The sequence below is a fragment of the Dermacentor albipictus genome, chromosome 3, assembly GCF_038994185.2.
Source record: "Dermacentor albipictus isolate Rhodes 1998 colony chromosome 3, USDA_Dalb.pri_finalv2, whole genome shotgun sequence".
NCBI lineage: Eukaryota > Metazoa > Arthropoda > Arachnida > Ixodida > Ixodidae > Dermacentor > Dermacentor albipictus.
In genome coordinates, this window is record NC_091823.1 from 162,245,333 (window position 1) to 162,267,629 (window position 22,297).

The 22,297-nt window shown below is 45.4% G+C and overlaps 1 protein-coding gene across 1 annotated transcript in view; it reads right to left on the minus strand.

Annotated features, from left to right (window-relative positions):
* LOC135905175 (uncharacterized) overlaps window positions 1-22,297 on the minus strand; it is a 74,011-nt gene that overhangs the window by 50,857 nt on the left and 857 nt on the right. The window contains exon 2 of the mRNA XM_070536243.1: window positions 7,954-8,036. Within this exon, the coding sequence (XP_070392344.1) occupies window positions 7,954-7,986 (33 nt within the window). The 5' untranslated portion in view covers window positions 7,987-8,036. The remainder of the gene's footprint in view (window positions 1-7,953; window positions 8,037-22,297) is intronic.

Below are 22,297 nucleotides of genomic sequence, written 5' to 3' on the forward strand. Positions count from 1 at the left end.
GACCTCACAAAGGCACAGAGAGCCCACGATGACAACATTCACAGACGCCTACATATGATCGACCCAGATGGCAAATTTTGTTTGCCTCCGAAGCTTACACGGAGCAAAACATCATTGCTACACATGATTAGGCTCGGCGTCGCTTTCCCCCGTCGCTACACGTACCTCATCGGCCAATCGAACAGCCCTGATTTTGAACACTGCCAGATGCCTGAAACACTGGAACACATACTGTGCGATTGCCCAGCATATATGCTGGAGCGAAAGCCGATGAAAAGTTTCCTAGCAAGCATTGGCAATCAACGACTGTCGGAGGAAGCTATCCTCGGCCCATGGCCTTACACAGCGACTTCAATGCGTGCAACTAAAGTGTTGTTGAAGTTTCTGCAGGACACCAAGCTCGACGAGCGACTCTAGAAAGGCAACTGTCTGATGTACATAAGCACTCACCACTTCTCTTGCCATCATAATCATCATAATAGTAATCATCATCCATCCCATCTATTCGCTCTCTCTCCGCCTGATTAGATATTTAGTCAAATAATTACACACTTCTCAAATATTTTAATTAGACGAAAAATGTCTATGAGACAATTGTAGAGCTACATGAAAAACTCGCGGTACACCTTTTTTGTTGCTCAAAACGTGGTATATAAAGTATTTTTACGAGCGTGAAAGAAGCCTGCAAATGCATTCAAATTGCCGCGCGATTAGCCGCTCGAGGCAGTTTGCGTATATGCCCGGGCTGCTTTCGCGCGCAGTACATAACGCTGTATCGGTTGTTTTCATGTTCTGAAATTTTCTCATTTACTCTTTTAATCTAATTGCGATAATTCAGAAGTTGAATTATTAATTACGGCCAATTATATAATTAGGCGGAGTTAAAAAATAATTTGAGCGTCTCCAAGCGACGGCAAACAACATTACCTTCCTTCTGTCCAGCGATGTGACATTTGTACATTTTTAAAGTTTTACTAAAGTTAGCTGGCACACCCTGCATATATAGACACTATTCAGCCTACCTTTCAAGTGTAGAGAACTTGAGCGATGCTATAAGGTCAAGAGAACGAGGATTTAATTTCAACTGTTTCGACAAGCGCTTTGGTATTCATCTAGGTTTACAAAATAGTGGCACTGAAGTACTGATAGAGAATACAGCAAGCAGCGTGCTTGGCCGTTCTTAGGGAAAAGAAGACGGGCATGCCAGAGATACCAAAAAACCTAAAGGGATCAGTGCTGGTAGTGACTGAATATTTCTAGGCGCTTTGAAAGATCTACGGCAGCCTTATCGGGCAATGATGCTGGGCAAGAAGAGGTCCCTTGCTTGTAAGGAAGGAGGACAGTGCGAGAGAAACCACACATGTTGGAGGAGAGGGAGGGGGATGACAGGAGCGGCAGCTAGGTTTCCGTTTACACTGTGCGGGGATGCAGAAAACTGTCGCTGCGCAGCACCATTGCGCTTGTCACCACTGCAGCGGAAGAGAGGGCAAGTTGAATAGAATGGTGTAGGGCCCACTATAGAAGGAGTTCGGAAGGGACAGAGAAAGACAGCAACCGGTGGCGTGGAAAAGGGTGTCACAATACACATACAAGGTATGTCCTGTTCCGGCTAATTCTGTGGCCCAGCTGAGGTGCGGAAAGACAGAGAGAGAAAGGGTCTACGAGGCTTTCAAAGCTGTGTCTGGGTACTGTATGTGTCTCCTTTGTCTCCATCGGTTCCCGCGCTGTAGCCTTCCACTATTTTGAAACCTGATACGTCTTTGCGTTTAGTCGATTTAGGGAGCTTCCATGTAGCTAATTGCGGACGTTTACCGCACAGATGACACCACGTAAGCTCGCGCGGATTCCTAGCAAGGGCAACAAGTCACTCAGCATGACTACTTGAGTGGTAAAGTGAAATAAACAGGACCAATTATTTTTTCTGCTTGTCCCCTTGAGGCGCACAAGAATTACACTTGAAGCTGCGGCCAGCGTTTCAGTTTTCGCGTAGAGGGCGCGCATCTGGGCATCACTGCGCATCCCGGAGGCTGTTATGCTTGACGATCTTTCGGAACAAGGCAAGCTTCACTCGCAGACGTGCAGCTGTCTCGGCTGCTATCCACGCGTCGTTGTTTACTCAAGGCGACTAAATCGATGTCACCTGAAAAAGGCTAAACCCCGTGAGCGCGATGTTGAGCGCGACAGCATTGAGAGACGGCTTCGAGCGACGGATCGGTCCATCGTGTGAACAGATCGCTCGGTCTTGTCACGCGATCGCCAAGTCTAGAATTCGTCGCTCGTCGCCCGGAAGTGCTATGAGCGACTAGCCAATAGCGCGAAGCCAGAACTGGATGTGCATAACTCATTTGCTTCCGAGTGTCGCAGGGAACGAGCACACGATTGAATTTTTATACGTGCAAGGATAAGAACCTACTGCAAGACTGTCAGAAATATTTTATGCTGCTTTTTAAAGTAAAACACATCAACTTAAGTTAATAAAGCACGCGTCACGCTAGTTTCGGCACCTATATTGCTGTCGTCATACCGGCAACACTGGGGAGACGTCGCTCGAAGTCATCGCTCGCATGGGGTACGACTTGTAGGCGACGAGCGAACGCGACAGCCATCTCCATCGCGTCGCTTGTCGCTGCCGCGTGCAAGATCGCTTGCATGGAGTTTATACTTCACGGACAAGCAGTCATGTTCCGTATCTCTGGCTTTCCGAACGGCCAGAATTGACAAGCGAGACGAATGCCTGCCTGGACTACGACTGGCCCCGCGCTGATGGTGACGCGTAAACAATGGCAACTCCCTTCAAGGTAACAAAACCACCCTCCGACTACCGCCAAGGCCAGTCTCCCAATCCTGACAGACTGACCGTCACGAAGAGGCCACTAATTGATGAAAAGGCCATTGTCGAGGACTCCCGTGGAACGGCGTCGACTGCACGTTCACAGTTTGCCACGTGGTTGCCACGTATTGTGCAACGTTGGAGACCAAGGAGCCGGCAAAAAGGTGGGACGTTGGGAGCGGGAGGTTGTGAATGGTTCGGCGTTTGTAATTGGCCAGCGAGTTCCCTCGGCGAGGGAAAGAGGGAAATAAACGGCATAAAAAGCGGATATAAACTGCTGTGAAGGAAGGCTTGGGCATGCAGAGTTTACCATGTAGTGCGCACCGAAAATTGGATGAGCCGTTTTTGTAAAACTCGATCATGTGCATTTTAATATAAACCTTTTTTTTTTAATCTCTCAAAGTTCGCTCCGGACCTGTTCTTTCTCCCGGCACCAGGCATGACGCCATTCGTGGAACCTTCGTGCACGCACGGACCCTCGCCTTCACAAGAAGGCGCATGAGCCGCCCCGGACGCTCAATATTTCCTTTAGTGCACGTTCTAAATTTACGGATGGAAAAAAAATTATCTGCTCACGTTCACGGGTGCGTTGGAAACCAGCACGATGCTCACGCGTTTAACGCAGCGACAAAGCGGTCGAAAGCGAAAATTCGGGAGATTTCTCACGCACGGGAGGTGGTTCTTCAGCCGCTGGTGAAAGTGTGCCGTTGTTTGTCCCATAGATTCCTGCTTGCACACCTCGCGTCGAATTTTCTGCACAACGTTGGCGGAATCACCGTCAATTTCTGATTATTTGTATAAAGCAAGACCGATGTCGAATCTGCTGTATCTGCTATTCTTATGAGACGACGACAAGCATTATATTGACACGCGTACCTGTTTATCTTTATCGGGTGACCCCGTTTCAGCGTCTAACAAATGTTATCACGCTGCGCAGGACGCGCCTGCATGTGTCGGAAGTTTCTCGAAAGTTATGGATGGTTTTATCCGCCGTCTGTTGTCACCGAAGCTTGTCTAATCTGATTTCATAGAGCGGCGCGAATGGTGTAGAACTTTGTGGAAGACACGCGGGCCCCAGCGATTACTCGGAACGTTCGACGAGTGATGTATAAAGGCCGACGCGCTTCACCCGTTGATCAGATTTTCGATGTTCGCCAGCTGTGTTCGCCGCAATCGTTTTTCTTGGAGTGTTGCCTATATTTGAGGGCACCAGTTCGCCCAATAAAAAGCTAGTTTCGTTACTCACAGCTTCGGTGCTTTCTTCACCATCACGACCACTTGACAATATATGTATAACCAGCGCTATAGTGGCGGGTGTCTTACCCGTAAGGGCCGATTTACGCTCGAGCCGCCCATCGCCGCAAGCCGCACAGCACGCTTGCGGCCGCACGAAAAATTGCACGTATCTAGCACTTGTGCACAAATTACCATTTACACTGTGTGCACAGTGTCTACCTTACATATTGTAAACCGAAATTTGTGCGCAAGTGTTTGATACGTGCAATATTTCGCGCGACCGCACGCGTGCGGTGCGGCTTGCGGCGATGGGTGGCTCGAGCGTAAATCGGCCCTAAGGGGCGTAGCAGAGAAGTATTCCTGGCTCGTACAAATTTAAGTTCGTTTAATGCAAGCAGTAGACTTTGCACTACATTGAGCGACATATTCTTGTTATTTAAAACAAACTAGAACTCATTATGGCATATTACCACAAACTAGGGAATTGAGCGCTGGATTCGTAAGTTGTAAAATATGCGCACATTACCAATGGTAGCGCAGAAGACAACTTACCAAAGCAGGCTTGTCAGGATTAGTAAGGCATGCTTCTTTTGTAACCTCAAAGAAAGAACTGTTCGATATTTCAACTTCAGGGTACGGCGAATAGATGATGCCACCTTCGATTCGAGCCTTCATTGTGGACCGCTGTTCCTGTCCTTAGGACGAAGTGTGATGCAGTGGCCGAGATTTTCTGTCACTTAAGAGCGACAGACCTGGAGTGCCACTTCACAGGCTTGCAAAACCAGACATGCAAGATTTGTAACGAGAAACAGCTTGAACTTGTGATAACGATGCACTTCACATGCGTGAGGAGCTGATTCACCTTTATTAGCATTGATAAATTATCTACTGTACAAACAGTACTACTTGGGGAGTGAAATGAACACTGATATCTCCTATTCACGGATCGCGCAACTTCATTGTTTCCATGCTTTCCTTTGCTGTGACCAAGTGTGCAGATTGGAACTGTTGCAAGCGCGCGATTCTGACAGGACGTGCGAAATCCGATAGCCTGGAAGCAATCAAGCAAGCCTGTGCACTTCACTTCATCTGCCTCATTGCCGTGTCGATACGGGCAAAAAAGATAAAAAAACAGGTAACTTCTTTATACGTTTTTCGCCCAATTCCGCAGGTATTGGGCGAAAAAAGGAATTACGTGCTTTGGTGAACATTAACCTGTCACACATCTATATGCGAAAAAAATATGCACAGAGATCCCTGCGAAATTTTGTTGCCGCTGAATGTTTAATTTCGAAACCGTACAGACTGCGCAAGAGGTGGAAAGTCATCACAGTTTCACGAGGCTATCAGCAGTGCTATATATGTATATATGCAAGAAATTCCGGGTAAATGCATCGTTATTTATTTACTGAGGTCGCCTTTACGGTCTTTAACAATACCGCACAATCATTAAACAGTGTAGAATGACTGTAGACAATTTATTCCAGACCGGCTCTAGTAAAACTACCCCTAATATGCCGTAACGAAAATCTGGTGGGTATGGAGACATCGAGCCTGGACCACACGTACGGCTAAATATGTCGTTACAATTTGGTGATTTTCCTATGACCAGCAGTGTAGGAGCTGTGAGGGCGCTGTCAGTGCACAGTGTAACCTTGTTATGATGGAGGGGTAGAAAGCTTTAGGCGTTGTTGGAGGGAGAGTGCGATAATTGGAAGGATGAAACTTGTAGAGTTGTAACACAATAATGCTGACTCGTTAGCACAGTCGAACATATACGATCAGTAGTTTATTTGCAACCACGTCAAAGGGCACAGGTACGCAAGAGTCCAAATTCGGAGCGTAAGGACGAAAATGCAATGGCAAAATTAGGAATACTGTATTGGAATGGAAAAGCATAATAAGTGAACTGAAGGCATGCAAAAAACAAAAACTTGTGAAAACCTGAAAACAAATGCAGATATGAGTAATCCTAAGTGGAGCAAATATTAGGCCAACAAAACTGCACTATTACAAAACTACAAGAAACGAGGAACGTTTCCTGGCTAAGGTATATCAGCGCATTTTGATGTATATATATATATATGTTATTTAATGTTAGCCAATTCATTTCTAAAAAAAAAAATGGGCCAGTGTAGCTGATTCATGACTCAGGTAGGTTACCTGACAAAAGCACCATATGATTATGACGCTAACCGAGCTGGAGGACAGCGAATAAATTTTGCAAAATTGATTCGCGATTCGTTCCATGGTCCTCTGACCACTGCTTAATAGCGGACACGCATGTCAGTCTCCGAGTCTCCTCCCGTATCATTGCCCTGAAAGCTCCCATATCGGAGGAGGGTTCTCCTCGCTCCGTAGGCGTTTGCTCCTGATCCATTCCAAGAGCTATAGTTGACTTATTCGGGCAGGCTGGTCGAAACTGCCGCCTTCGTGCTTATTTGCTCTGTTTCAGGTGCGGCACCCTCTTTTTCCTGATGCGTGCCGGGGAGATGTGAAGTTTCACGTTTAAAATTCCGACGGACTGCCTTGCTACCCTTTTTCTTTGAGGCACCATATCGCGCTTTGTCGCTTCTCTCTGACTGTCGCGGCGTACTGCGGAAACTTTGTCACCTGCAGCTACCAATTCTACCACTCTCTCTTTTTGGCCTTTGAAGTCGGCGCGATATTCCAGACCGAAATGTCTGAACAAAGCCTTGTTAGCCCTATCGTAGTCTCGTGCTTTCTCCTCGGACAAGAAGTTCGTGAAGCACTTAGCGACACTTAGCGAACGAGAGTAGCGCTGGTAATCTCTCGGTCCACAAGTCCCAGCTGAGACCCTCTTTCTCACACACACTTTCCGAATCAGCGAAACTATATCAGCGTGCGCCTCGAAAGTGCCGAGCTGGCGTCGCGCTATCTGCCATAAAAGTATCTGACTTTTGTGTTCAAGCACTGCCATCCTAAGAGCGTGCCATTGCGCTGCCTCCTGCTCGCGCCTCTCCCACTCCTTTGCTTTCATTCAGTAATGGTTTCCACGCTTCATCAGCCTCCTCAGCCGTCACTTCTTCTGCCTTGACGTCTAGAGCTGCTGCTTCCGTTTTCCCGGAGCCGACGGAAATGCCTAATTCGTCGCAGTTTAGAAGTAGGTCTTGCGTTTTGAATTTATTCATAGCGAACGCCTTCACTGCCTCTACTTTTCGCCTTCTTTCAACGATGGTTTCCCAAGTTTCCTCAGCAACCTCAACCGTCGCATCTTCTAGTTTCATGACGTCGAGAACTGCACCTTTAGTCTTTGCGGAACCGGCGCCAATGCCCAACTCCTCACAAATTAGAAGGAGGTCCCGCACTTCAAATATCACCATGGCGATTTCATTTGCCTTCAAAAGTCACCCCTGCTTGAAACTGAAATACCTTATTTAAAGAAGTTGAATTTTCAGAACGGTGCCCACTAGAAAACACCCCTACTCACCTAGCATCTGCTTTCTTGTACTAGAGAGAGTTCTGGCGACATGAAGAGCAGACATTTGGCACTAGCTAGCCCGTTCTTATAGCTACCATAAGGAGACGGCCGTAACTCTCAACGCTCCTTCCTTACAAACTAATTTTACTGGCCTCACCGGCCTCCTCCCATCTACTCTCCTCCTTCTGCAAAAGCACCAACTTCTGCATTTTGCCTTTCGCAGGGCCAACCGAAATGCCCATCTGCTCATGAATATTGAGGATTTCTTGGATTTTTAACTTCTTCATGCTCACCGTGCACCTGTGTTTCTTCCCCACAAGCAATTTAACCCGCGAGACACTCAATTATAGGTCTACGAGACAATATCACCAATAACACCGAACATCATACCGACTGCCTGAGATAATGAGCCTGGCAAAAAGAAAAGCAAACACGCAGCACTCACCACACCGATGTAGCCAACGCCAACCGATCCCATAAGCTGCCAGCCACTGTTGTGAAGTTGTGGATTCGTGCGACCAACGAAGTCTGCATGGATGGTGCCGTGCCAGGTGCCGGGAGAAAGGGTTCCGAGCGACGTTTAAGACAATGAAGAAAAGGTTATATTAAAAAAAGGTACATGGCTGAGTTTTACAATATGGCTCCAACCTTCGGAGTACACTATGGATGCCCGAGTGTCTCACTGTTTCCGAGCGTCCCCCTCCTCCTCCACAGCCCTCTGGATGCGCTTTCTATGCCCTGCGTCGTCATTGTTCAGTCGCTTCCACAAATCCGGCGTCAGGAGACCGATGCCCTCAGGTCCCACCAATCCAGAGGTTTGGTGCCCTTTCCCTCCGACTGGAGTTTTGTCAAAACACACGCACATCACTGGGCACAAGCAGGGGAACTGGCATGGTACGCGGGCCCTGTCTCCAGCATGGTTGTGCCAATTTGTACGGCTGACAGGTGTGAAGAATCGTAGCCTTGAACGGACCTCAAACGGTAATCAAACATTGCTCTGCGTTCTACCTAACTTTCTCCGCAACAATAGTCATATCCACGAACTTATTGAAAACTGTACTTCTAGCCACAGTTTAAAGAAAAATGTTACAATTTACTTACTGTCTGGTGCTCTGTCCTAAATAAGTTGAGTTTAAAAAAAAACCTTTTTATTGTTCTATAACCTCTGTGTTCTACTGCGTTTTCTAATAGTTATACATTGTTAGGAATTATGTTACATTTTGTATAACGCTTGCACAAACTTTGTACTTTTTAATATGTTGCCATTTATGTACGCGTTTGTGCTTCTTATGGGTTGTTGCTGTTGCATTATTGTGAGATTCCGTTACCCAATTTAAAATGCCTAATCACGATATTACCTCTGTTCATGAAAATCTTTTTGTGGCGCTTTAATGTACAACGCCATTGTTTTTCCTTTTTTTTTATTCTCACTGCTTCTGAGCAAATGCATGGGTGGAGGGACCTTAGTCAGGCAGAGCTCATCTGCCTTTTAGTCCTTTCAACCCAGGCAATGTATGTCTGAATAAACAAACTGAACTGAACTGAACTGAACTGAAATCCGGCGTGGACGTACAACGTCCGATTTGACTAGGCCGTCGGCTCGTCACCCATAATTGCTTCATCGTTGACCGGAGTTTTGTCACGGAGTGAACGGCCGACCACAACGGCCTTGATGGACTCTTCGTGACGGTGAGGAGAGACGACGGTGCCATTTCCAAGAGGGCTGCCTTGAAATGAATGACGAGGCGTGACAACTGCATTTCTGCAACTGCACCTGTATCCCATTGCAACCGCATTCAGACCGGGGGATGTCACTGTGCCGACATCCCCCGGTCTGAAGGACCGCCGCGCACAGCAAGGTGTGGGTTTCTTTGGATACTAGGTATAGTACGCACCCGCAGTGGCTTTGGTGTTGCGCTGCGAAGCCCGATGTTGCGGGATCAAATCGCAGCCGTGCCAAGCGCATTTAGATTCGGACGAAATACGAAACAACTGTGTTCTATGCATTGGGTGTATGTTAAGGAACGCCAGGTGATCAAAAGCCAACGCAATGCACCCGATTACTGCGTCCCTCATAATCATATCGCGGTTTTCGCAATAAAAGTGCAACAATTTATTTATTTTAGCTTTGGTACATTTTTCCGATAGATGTAGTTGGTTATGTGAACGTCGAGATGGTGGTAGCTTGTTGCGAATTGGAGAGGACAATAACTGAGCATGCAGATAGAACATACTGTGCAAGAACGCAAAAAGCGCATGTATTTAGGTTTATGCATGTTCACTTCCATGCATCAAGTTTGGTAGCAAACGTGAACGTTGTTTAGATCAGATTGAAGGGACGTGTAATGAAAGAGAATAATTTATTTACGATATTTTACCAAGAGATTTGCAAATAAACAACTTTTTTTATGAAATGTTCCTGGTTTTCAGTAGCAGTTTCAGTTGCTGGTTTTCAGTCAGTAGGACTTTTCATTTCATTTATTTACTTTCACAGTTATTAAAGTTACAGAGAGGAGCAGCTAAGATGCCGTAAATGTTTATGTGAGTGGAAATGGCAGTATTGAAGTTCTTGCCATCGATGATGGAAGCGAAGTCGGCGGGAAGATGGTTTCACTCCGTGCTTGAAAATGTGCAAAAGAATGAAGACAAATATTACTACGACAATTAGGCTTGCCAACTTTGAAGCGGTAGTTGGTGCGTGAAGAAATATAAGAACATACTATGAATAGCGAATAGCGAGTTACATTGAGCGGGGTTGAATGGCTATTTTATTGAAATGACAATGTCGAATATATTTACGTCAAAGTGCAATATCATGCAAATATAAGCAATGGTTTGATTTGATGTGAGAAACATATAAAAGATGAAAAAGGCCCAAGAACAGACCTATTTGGAGTGCAGTAATGATGCGGGGCAGTGAAGCAACAAATAGAAAATGAGAGGAGAGAAGGGCATGAATACAGTTAGGTGCGCCCGGACAATATTTAGGGCGCTTGGTTTGTGGAGCTACAATATACGACTAATCATAATTGTGAAAAGCTTTCGATAAGGTCATAAATGTGCAATCAGCACTATAACCGCTGTCAATATATAGACGAAACTTTTCAGTTAAATAGAGCAACTAAACCTCATTTAAAATGATTTAAAATGATTTAAAATGAAAGATGACAGGGTGAAGACATATGTGCTTAATTGTTTTGCAAGGTCGAGGTGTCATATGTACATGTATATAAGTCTTTAATTCAATGAACTTATTTTCACCCCGTTTCTGGTTAATAGGGTTCGAACGCGCTAAGCTACTGACGTAGTTATGACTGCGTAACAGGATACCTGAACTAGCAATTCTAAGGTCTGCTTCACATAGCCTGCTACGCTGTTGGTCCTGGAGCGATGGTTTGAGGGTAAAATTCTCATCGTGGAATTTTTCCTTTTTCCGAATACAGCTCGCATGGTAGTTATGAAAATGACAAAATTACAACGAAAGATTTTAAGAAACTAGGAAAAAATAAGGCATTTGGTAATATTACACCGAAATCTGAGGCTTATCGCAAAGAAGTTCATCTGTATAATGAAGCGATTCGTATAAGCAGAAGAACGCGTAGCCTGAGTGCCTAGCCAAGTCGCTAGTTCTCCGAGCTGGACTATGACGACAGAATGACTCCCGAACAGCAGCAGCGCGCATGGTTGTCGCTGCCCGCCACACCGTCAAAAAGCGGCAGTCATCAATTGCATGCTTGCACAGTTAAGTATGAGCCCCTTGCAAGCGATCTTACGCGCGACAGCAGCAGGCGACGCGATGGAGATGGCTGTCGCGTTCGCTCGTCGCCTACAAGTCGTACCCCATGCGAGCGATGACTTCGTGCGACGTCTCCTCAGTGTTGCTGGTATGAGGGCAGCAATATAGGCGCCGAAACTAGTGTGACCCATGCTTTATTAACTTAAGTTGATATATTTTATTGTAAAAAGCAGCATGAAATATTTCTGAAGGTGTTACAGTAGGTTCTCATCCTTGCACGTATAAAAATTCAATCGTTTGCTCTTTCCGTGCGACGATCGGAACTGCTTCAGTTATGTACATGCAGTTCCGGCTTCGCGCTATTGGCTAGTCGCTCATAGCACTTCCGGGCGACGAGTGACAAATTGAGCGATCGCGCGACAAGACCGAGCGATCTGTTCAAGCGACGGCCAGATCCGACGCTCGAAGCCGCCCCTGTCGCGCACAAAATCGCGCTCATGGGGTTTAGCCATAGTCGTCCTAGCGAATTCGCGTCCTGGTGTCATCTTTGCGACCTTGTCTAACCTTGTCGGTGTCTTGATATCATGTCACCGGAGCTTTACGGGCGTTTAATTACCTACGTTGCCAGCCCACTCGGACCCATCAGCGAGCAGTGCAGTGAATCCGAGGCCAGTGGCGCTTCGGTGACACAAAATCGAAATGTCGATAATGTGTGCAACGGTCGCAAAATTGTAGAAGGGCGTGAATTGCCCCGCGACTGGCCGCTCGAGGCGGTTTGAATGTATTCGCGGGCTTCTTTCACGTTCGGAAAAAAAAACACTTTTATGTATCACGTATTGAGCGACACAAAGGTGTATCGGGACTTTTTCATGTTGCCCTACAATTTTTTTCATTCATGCTTTACATCTAGCTGTAACATTTCAGAAGTTGATAACTTGTTAAGACTAATTATGCAACTGAGCTGAATGCAAAAGAATTCAGCATCTCTAAGCTGTAAGCAATCAACATTACCTTTGTTCTCTCCGACTAAGGGGCTTTTGCATACTTGTATATTTTCGTGCTCTTATACCTTGGTATCCTAATGCAAAGTTGTAACACTCTGTATTATAGGAAAAACTCATCGATTATACCTCATGAACAAGCTGCCATCGCATCATAACAAAGCCACTCGTGTGATTTCAAGGAATTACTATCGAACATTTAGCGTAACATAGATTAAAACAACGCTGAACTTACCTTTACTCGGAGATTGCAGGCGTCAGGCATTGATGCCTTTTTACAAAAAACTTTATCATACTCATTGACCCTTCATTACCCATTACATCGCGTCCGCTTATCGCGTTTTCTGCGACTAGATCATTCCTTTAAAATGCAGCCTGCACATGCGTCAACTAATGACTTTTTTTACTCCCTGCTTCTTATTCCTATCAAACACTAGAATGAGCCCTCAGAGGATGCTAAATCTTTTATCAACATAGGTCAGCAGTGTGGGAGAATACTCACTCACCATAATTTTTCCAGGGCCCGCACTCACTCACATTCACGCTCACCTCCACTTATACTCACAAGCGCCCATCCATGCTCGCACTCACCTCTACTCACACTGACTGGCACTGTCTGGCACTCACGTCCATTCTTACTCACTGGCACTCACTCAACGCTCATACTCACCTCCACTCACACTCACTGGCACTCACTCGAACTCACACTCACCTCCGTTCGCACTCACTCGCACTCGCCTCTATTCACACTCTCTGGCACCCAACAAAATTGAGTATCGCATGAAAAAGCTTTTCTAAAACCGTGTTGAGATGGATGGAAGAACGAGTTGCTTTCCAGAAAATTCATGAGGTAAGAATATATTATGTGTTCTAAGAGTTTGTATGGAATGCTAGTCAATGAGATGGGTCAGTAGTTCTCGGCACAATCTGCGTTACCTGATTTATGGACTGGAACCACCTTCACCATTTTCCAGTCTGTAGGAAGCGATGAGCACTGTACTGACTGAGTAAACAGTTTAGATGGAATAATAGATGAAAATAATGCCGTACATTTTAACATTTTTGAGTTAACAAGATCAGGATATGCAAAAGATGAGATCTTTTGATTATCAATCAAACGGTTAATATCAACCCAATGCATGAAAATGCGATCTATTGCCCAAAACAAGGAATTAGGAATATTCGGTAAATCAGCAAGGTTATTATCAGAAGAAAATGAGGTAAGCACTTGCACCAGTGCAATGCTGGTTTTTGTCAACATCACAGCCATCAACATGAAATAAATGAACAGAGTCAGCTTTCTTGTCGCCAGCAATGCTCCAGAATTCGCGTGGGTTAGTTAGCAAGAGGCAAAACAGTTTGACATTAAAATAGGTTTTTTTAGCATTGTTAGCAGAATAAATGTACTCGACTTCTTTACGGTGGTAAGCGTCCCAGCGATCGGCAAGATTAGTTTGTTTGGCACGACGGAAAATACTTTTTTTTTTCGAGGTGAGCGTGAGTTATAAGGAATCTGCTTTCAAAGTATATGCCGGTTAATTAGGTGGAGCAATTTATTTTTATAGAGCTGCCAGTTTTCTTCGACAGCGCCTTCATTAAATTTAGTAAGGTAGTCGCTGGTAAACGTTTCCAGTTCACCGGTAATTGAGGGTATGTCAGCGCGATTATAGTCAACAATAATTTTAGATCGCCCCTTGGAGGATACATGCATTTTGAACGTGAAATTAATAATAAAGTGATTACTTACGCCCTGGAGGTAAATCAGTTCTGAAACAGTCAGTCACAGTAGTTCAAATGAGGTCTAGGATGTTAGATGATGTGGAAGTTGTACGAGTGGGTTTATGTACTAACTGTGACATGTCTGAACAGATATTCAGAAATTGTGCATCCTCGGATGAGCTTATTGCCAGGGTACTGAACACCAAATCACTTCTCCACAAAATATTTGAAAAATTAAAGGTCCCCCAGAGTAAAAAAAAAGATGACGTAGGATACAGAACAGTTAGATTATTTAGAACACTGGTAAATCATCGCAGAAAGATTCTGGTGCTGTTCGGGGTCTATAACGAGCGCAAAAAATGCAGAGGAAGGTCAGACGCTATCATCTTGTCCATATCACCGTCGACGAGATCGTGCGAGGAAGGGAAAAGGGCAGTGGACAAAGGAGCGTCGGCGACGAATGGAGAAACGGCGCACTCATCGATAGAAGAGAGTCGTGCCGCCAGGGATAAGTTGCGTGCACAAGCTAAAGGTCAATATGGGTACAGACGTTCGATTATCCGTAACTCTAATAAGGATGTGAGGAAAGCGACGTTGTTGGCGCATAAGAGCAGAATGGGCAGACCGAAAATCCATGGCAAGGATGAGCACATGGGAGCATTTCCCTAGCACGGCAAGTAGTACGCTTGTGGATCGGTCCGCAACACTTATTCGAGCGGAGCACATCCCTAGCAAATCAAATCAAAATCACTTTATTTTCAGAGCATTGCCTGCGGAGACAGAGACTAAAGCTGAAACAGCCTTACTAGGCCCCTGCCCCCGCTTAGTTCATGCAGCATTTATGCGTACAATAACGTATACAATAAGGTGCACATTATATGAAAATTGCAGTTGCACTCAATGTACAGCAGAAGAAGGAAAAAAAGTGACTTATAATACATCAGATAAGTATGAGGTACACAGATCACGCAGATAGATATACATACAAAAAAGGCGACACAGGATTCATGTGTTATATAGCTAGTAGGCGTTTTTATCATGTCACAGATTTGTAGAGAACGATTATGTACCAGTGCACTGTGCGTACAAAACAAAAACAAAATTAAAATTCAGAAATGCTATGGATAAAGTAGAAACTAATGTAACACAGTCTACAATACACATGTTGTTGTGACAAGAAATCTTTTGTACATTCTTTTATGTTTACTAGGGCTATCTGCCCAATTTATTACGTCTTTCTGTTTATTTAGAATATGTATAGCTTAATATGTTAACAATCGTTTCCCGTAATTTGTCCTCATCTTCGGAAGCCTCCTCCTATGCTCCCTAAACCCGTACTGATGCTCAACTTCCATACCAATATGTATGTATATATTCGTGGCGTGTATATGTTGCACTAATTTATAAAGGTAAACTTGATTGGACGACATGTCGCGTTTGACAAATAACTCCCTGGTACGTAAGTCACCGATATCTCTTGCATAATTTTGAAAAATACGTAGCACGCGCTTTTGTAGCACCGTTAATCTATTATAGTTGCGCTGAGTGGTGGTACCCAATACTAGGGAAGAGTAGGCAGTTTTTGAATATACTGTAGTGTAATAAATAGTTTTTTTTTTGCCGAACAGGCATTAATGTAGAAAGCTTTCTAATGCATGCTATTGATTGAGCTGTATTGACTACCAAATGGTTCACATGACATGAACATGCTAAAGACTCTTGGAACCGAACGCCTAGGAATTGTCGCTCAGGTCTTTGCTAAATACTCTCGGTTCCATACGTAATATGCATGATGTGTTGGTCGCATTTATTTGGAGGAGAAAAATGATCTGTTTGGTTTTAGAGGCATTTAATGGTAGACAATTAACATTTAGCCATACCGATAGCGTTTTTAGAGAATGATTAGTCTTTTCTTGAATAAGGAAGGAACAGCGCCAACTAAGAGGATAACAAGAGGGAGAACGACACAGGACAAGCACCAACTTCATCTATATTTATTCACCGAAAAATCAGCAAATATAAGGAAAATCACAAACACGCGCACAAGTACCACAATGCATCATCTGCCAAACCATTGTGGTGCTGACCGAGGAACAGTTTCAAAAAAGAGAAGGCGAAGCAATTGCGAAGAACTTCATCCCTCTGAAAGCCAGTGCGGCGCGAGTGAAAGGCAAGGCGGCTGCGATGTGCAAAGAATTAGATCTGAGCAGGCTGGCCAATGGTATTGGTAATAGCAAAAGCAATGCCCTTTCGGCGTTCTTTACGGCGAAAACGCACAAACTGTCCGTGCCATTCAGAACAGTGGTCAATGAAAATGGAACTTGGCAGATTGTGTTAAGCAAGTTTCTCCAAAAGCACCTTTGTTCCATTAAAGTTCAAGATCCGTACGCCACAAGGAGTTCAAAAGATGTTGTTAGGTTTCTTGAGAAAAGTACTTCCATTGGTTATGTGCTTCCAGTAGATGTTGAAGACTTGTTTACTCTGTGCCCCACGATGCCTTATTTACTTCTGTCAGAGATGCTATAGAAAGTAGCGGTGCAGTAGAGTTCCAAAACTCCTCTGGCGTGTCAATAGATAATTTTATGAGAATGCTAGAATTTTACCTGGGTGTGACGTTTCTCTCTTGTGAAAACAAGTTTCATAGACAAAGACAAGGGATTTGTATCGGATCCTCCGTAGCTCCGGTGCTCACTAACATTTTCTTAGCGTGTATTGACAGCGCCTTGGAGCCAATTTTAACAGGAAATGGTGTACTAAAAGCGTTCAGGTATGCGGACGGTTTTTTATAGTTTTTTATAAACTGAACGTTTTGACTTACACAGATTGTGTAACCACTGCCCTAGACAGTTTTAAAGAGAAGGGGCGCGGCTTGGTATTTACGCATTAACTACTCTTGCAGGGGCAATTGCAGTTTTTAGACATTCACATTACCTTGGGTGAAGAGCATGTATATTGGCAGTACGCGCCTCGAGCACAAAAGGAGCTTCTTACTTATGCGTCGGCTCATTCAAAAACTGTAAAACGCTCCATTGCTAAACTTTGTCTTGAGTCTGCTCTCGTGAAATCGTGTCGTCATGTAATGCGTGCGAGTTTTGACAAGCAAGTTGACAGGTTGGTTTCGGCGAGGTTCCCAAGCACGGTTATCACATCAGTGGTTGAAGCGATCTTGCAGAAAATCAAAGGTGCCATGGTCGAGAAACCATGCGCACAAGAAAAACAAGCTGCGAAGCCGGAAATGGTTCTGTATGTGCATATAAGATAGCCCACAATATGAAAGAGGTGGGAAACAGACACGGTGACCCAATCGTGTTTTCGGCTCCTTGGAAACAAGCACAGCTCTGCGCCCGCGGCGAGAGCGAGGGTACGAGGAGCAGCTGCACCAAAAAACATGGAAAGCAGTTTGTAGATTGCTGCACCGGTGTGGTATATAAAATACCTTTGACCTGTGGGAAAATCTACGTGGGCCCAACGGGTAGATGCGTGAATGAACATGCAGCTGAACATGTTCGATTGCACCTGTTCAGCGCAAGGTTGCGAAAGATGCGCACGCAAAGGAGGTGCGCATCTTTCGCAACCTTGCGCAACTTGCACTACGTGTGGCTAAGTGGCACAACATTCGCCACGGAAACAATGTCTCTACTGCAAGAAGTGTGAACCACGGCTCCGAGAGATAAAGATTCTTGGCAGAAGCAGAAATACAAAGGCACGTGAGGTTTTGGAAGCATTCCATATAAAGATGGGTGGAAAAAACTTTGTTAGTCATACTTCCGTCATCCTCTTCAAAAGCGAAATTTCGTATCTTGAACGATTTGGCAGATGATGCATTATGGTCCTTGTGCGCATCTTTGTGATTTTCCCTATATTTGCTGATTTATCGGTGAATAAAGATAGATGAAGTTGGCGCTTGTCCTGCGTCGTTCTCCCTCTCGTGATCGTCTTAGTCGAAGCTGTTCCTTCGTAATTCAAGTATGCACCATCTAGCCCAGATGAATGTTGTGCTGAACTTTTTTTTGAAGTTCACGTTTCGTCCGTGAAGTAAAAAATACGTTAGTATCGTCCGCAAAGATTACTATATCAAGGCTGTTGTCAATCTGAGCTAGGTCATTGATGTGCAACAAAAACAAGGTAGGACCTAATACTGCTCCTTGCGGTACTCCATTTGTTACATTTAACGATGTCGGCAAACGTTCCACCATCGTCAACACGAACGAACGATACTTTTAGTGGTGTTAGGATCTTCTTAAGGCGGCGACGAAGCTCCGAATTCATCACTGATATCTGAGCCCCAGTATCCACTAGAGCAACATGTGCGTCATCCAGTTTAACGTCTATCAGGTTCCTTCTCGTCTGTAGTGTACTAAGAGGATTTGACTGGCGAGTTGTCGATGCAGCATCACCTCTGGGAGCTGCATCGTCTAGTTTTTCCGAGGGAGTCGTTCAATCGGCAACGTAGGGCGGCGGAATTGGGGCAAGCGAGATGATTGGCGACGAGACAACGGTGATCTGGACCACTGACCACGTGAGGATGGTGAACGACGATACCGCATCGAGGGAGCGTCGTCGTCGGTTGTTTGGGGAAGCTCGCGGTAGGGCTGAAATCGGCCATGATCGATGTCGAGACGACGCTTGTATCCATAGGGTGTCTCATACCGATACCGCCGGCTGTTACAATGGCGGGCTACATGTCCAATACGACGGCAGTTGCAGCAAATGGGACGGTCGTCAGCAGTCCTCCACTCGGCTGGATTGCGAGTACGGAACGGCGGCCTTTGACGTTGGGCGTGCGAAAGTGAGGAAAGGCGGTCTATCGGCTGGTAAGGAGCTGCGGTGCACACAGAGTCCAATCCAGCATTGGAAAACTCCCGAGGACAACAGCTTGAACTAGTGGCACCATCTCGGAGCTATGTTCATAGGTACGGCCGCACGTAGGAGTGACAACGTCAAGTTCCCGCCGGATGATCTTCACGTGTTCGAGGGTGAGCGGCAACGACGGCTAAGGTACGTCTTCGCGCGACCATGTTGCTGCAGCAAAAGTCGAGCGAACTGATGGGCAATGCGTCGACTTTTGGCGGCCTCGAATAGGTTGCACATTTGGATGATGGCATCGGCGGTGTCACAGTCTTTGCAGATTAGCAGATTGCAGGCATTACTTGCTATGCCCTTTAACACGTGGCCCACATTCCCAGACTCCGTTATGCCGCTGTCGGCTTTGCGGCAAAGGGCAAGCACGTGCTGTATATAAGTCAGGTATGACTCTGTTGCTGTCTGCGCACGACGTGCCAGCTCCTTCTTTGCTGCTACCTTTCTACCTGCAGACTTGCTGAACAGGGAACGCATCTTTTCCTTGCATGCAGCCCAACTCCCGATTTCGTCTTCGTTATTCTCAAACCTATTATATCCCGTTTACTGCCTTCTAATTCCTCCAATACCACGGCTAGACTCGCGTCACTAGATAACGTACATCATCATCATTCTGGTTACGCCCATGCTGATGAGTTCTAGCGTTAAACGTTGCCAGATTGCGATTCCAATGACGGCCTATCCGGACCCAGGGATTCCTAGCACCCTCTACTGCGTCAAAGGTCTGACCGCCGCCGTGGTCAGTTACTTCACAGCTGCTGGGGACGGAGGGCCGGGGTTTGATTGTTGTATTCATATAGGAGGTTGTGGCCAAGTACTGCACCAGGGTGGCCAGTCCTGCTCTGGTGAGGGAGTGCGTTACCGGTTCTGGTCACCGGGATCAGGCCGCACTCCAGGCCTGTTTATGCCATTTGGTCAACACGCGTATTTTTCTTTTTTTTTAATCCGGTGGAAAATTGCGCGGCACCGGGGTTCGAACCACGGTCCTCTTGCACGCGAGGCGGATGCTCTACCTCTACGCCACCGCTGAACCTGCTCATTGAAGTTAGGAGGACAAGAGAAGCATATGCAGTGCTAAAATGCCGGCACGTCCTGTGCTACCGGGGCTAAGCGGAGACACGAGAACTACGAGTCGGATCCCTGATTAATAAGGATATAGCTGGTAACATACAGGAATTATATAGCATTAATGAGAGAGTGGCAGGTCTTGTGAAACTTAATAAGAGGTACAAATTGAAGGTCGTACAGGTCTACGCCGCTACATCCAGTCACGATGACCAGGAAGTCGAAAGGATCTATGAAGACGTGGTATCGGCGATGGGTAAAGTCGAAACAAAATACACTATACTGATGGGCGACTTCAATGCCAGGGCAGGCAAGAAGCAGGCTGGAGACAAGTCAGTGGGGCAATATGGCATATGCTCTAGGAGTAGCAGGGGAGAGTTATAAGTAGAGTTTGCAGAACAGAATAATATGCGGATAATGAATACCTTCTTCCGCAAGCGGGATAGCCGAAAGTGGACGTGGAGGAGCCCGAATGGCGAGACTAGAAATGAAATAGACCTTATACTCAGCGCTAACCCTGTCATCATACAAGATGTGGACGTGTGCTCGGTAAGGTGCGCTCCAGTGAACATAGCATGGTAAGCACTCGAATTATCCTAGACTTGAGGAGCGAAAGGATGTCACTTGTACATAAGAAGCCGATCAATGAGTTAGCGGTCAGAGGGAAACTAGAGGAATTCCGGATCAAGCTACAGAACAGGTATTCGGCTTTAACTCAGGAAGAGGACCTTAGTTTCTAAGCAATGAACGACAATCTTATGGGCATCATTAAGGAGTGTGTAGTGGAAGTCGGTGGTGACTGCGTTAGACAGGATACCAGTAAGCTATCACAGGAGACGAAATATCTGATCAAGAAACGCCAATGTATGAAAGCCTCTAGCCCTACAGCTAGAATATAACTGGCAGAACTTTCCAAGTTGATCAGCAAGTGTAAGACAGCTGACATAAGGAAGTATTAATATGGATAGAATTGAACATGCTCTCAGGAAAGGAGGAAGCCTAAAAGCAGTGAAGAAGAAACTAGGAACAGGCAAGAATCAGATGCACGCGTTAAGAGACAAAGCCGGCATATCATTACTAATATGGATCAGATAGTTCAAGTGGCGGATGAGTTCTATAGAGACTTATACACTACCAGTGGGACCCACGACGATAATGGAATATAGAATAGTCTAGAGGAATTTGAAATCCCACAAGTAACGGCGGAAGAAGTAAAGAAAGCCTAGGGAGCTATACAAAGGGGGAAGGCAGCTAGGGAGGATCAGGTAACAGCAGATTTGTTGAAGGATGGTGGGTAGATTGTTATAGAAAAATTTGCCACCCGATATACGCAATGCCTCATGACCTCGAGCGTACCGAAATCTTGGAAGAACGCTAACATAATCTTAATCCATAAGGAAAAGGGGACGCCAAAGACTTGAAAAATTATAGACCGATCAGCTTGCTGTCCGTTGCCTACAAAGTATTTCCTAAGGTAATCGCAAATAAAATCAGGAACGCATTAGACTTCTGTCAACCAAAGGACCAGGTAGGATTCCGTAATGGCTGCTGAACAATAGAGCATATTTACGCTATCAATCGGGTGATAGAGAAATGTGCGGAATATAACCAACCCTTATATATAGCTTTCATTGATTACTAGAAAGCGTTTGATTAATTCGAAACCTCAGCAGTCATGGAGGCATTACGGTATCAGGGTGTAGACGAGCCGTATGTAAAATACTGAAAGATATCTATAGCGGCTCCACAGCCACCGTAGTCCTCCATAAAGATTGCAACAAAATCCAAATAAAGAAAGGCGTCAGGCAGGGAGATACGATCTCTCTAATGCTATTCACAGCGTGTTTACAGAAGGTATTCAGAGACCTGGATTGGGAAGAAGTAGGGGTAAGAGTTAATGGAGAATACCTTAGTAACTTGGGATTCACTGATTATATTGTCTTGCTTAGTAACACAGGGGACCAATTGCAATGCATGCTCACTGACGTGGAGAAAAGCAGAAGGGTGGGTCTAAAATTCATCTGCAGAAAACTAATGTTTAACAGTCTCGAAAGAGAACAGCAGTTTACAGTTTACGATAGGTAGCGAGGCACTGGAAGTGGTTAGGGAATACATCTACTTCGGACAGGTAGTGACCGCGGATCCGGATCATGAGACTGAAATAATCAGAAGAATAAGAGTGGGCTGGATTTCATTTGGCAGGCATTCTCAGACCATGAACAACAGGTTGCCATTATCCCTCAAGGGAAAAGTTTATAACAGCTGTGTCTTGCCAGTACTCACGTACGGGGCAGAAACGTGGAGACTTACGAAAAGGGTTCTACTTAAATTGAGCACGACGCAACGAGCTATGGAAAGAAGAATGATAGATGTAACGTTAATAGATAAAAAAATGGCTGTGGCTTAGC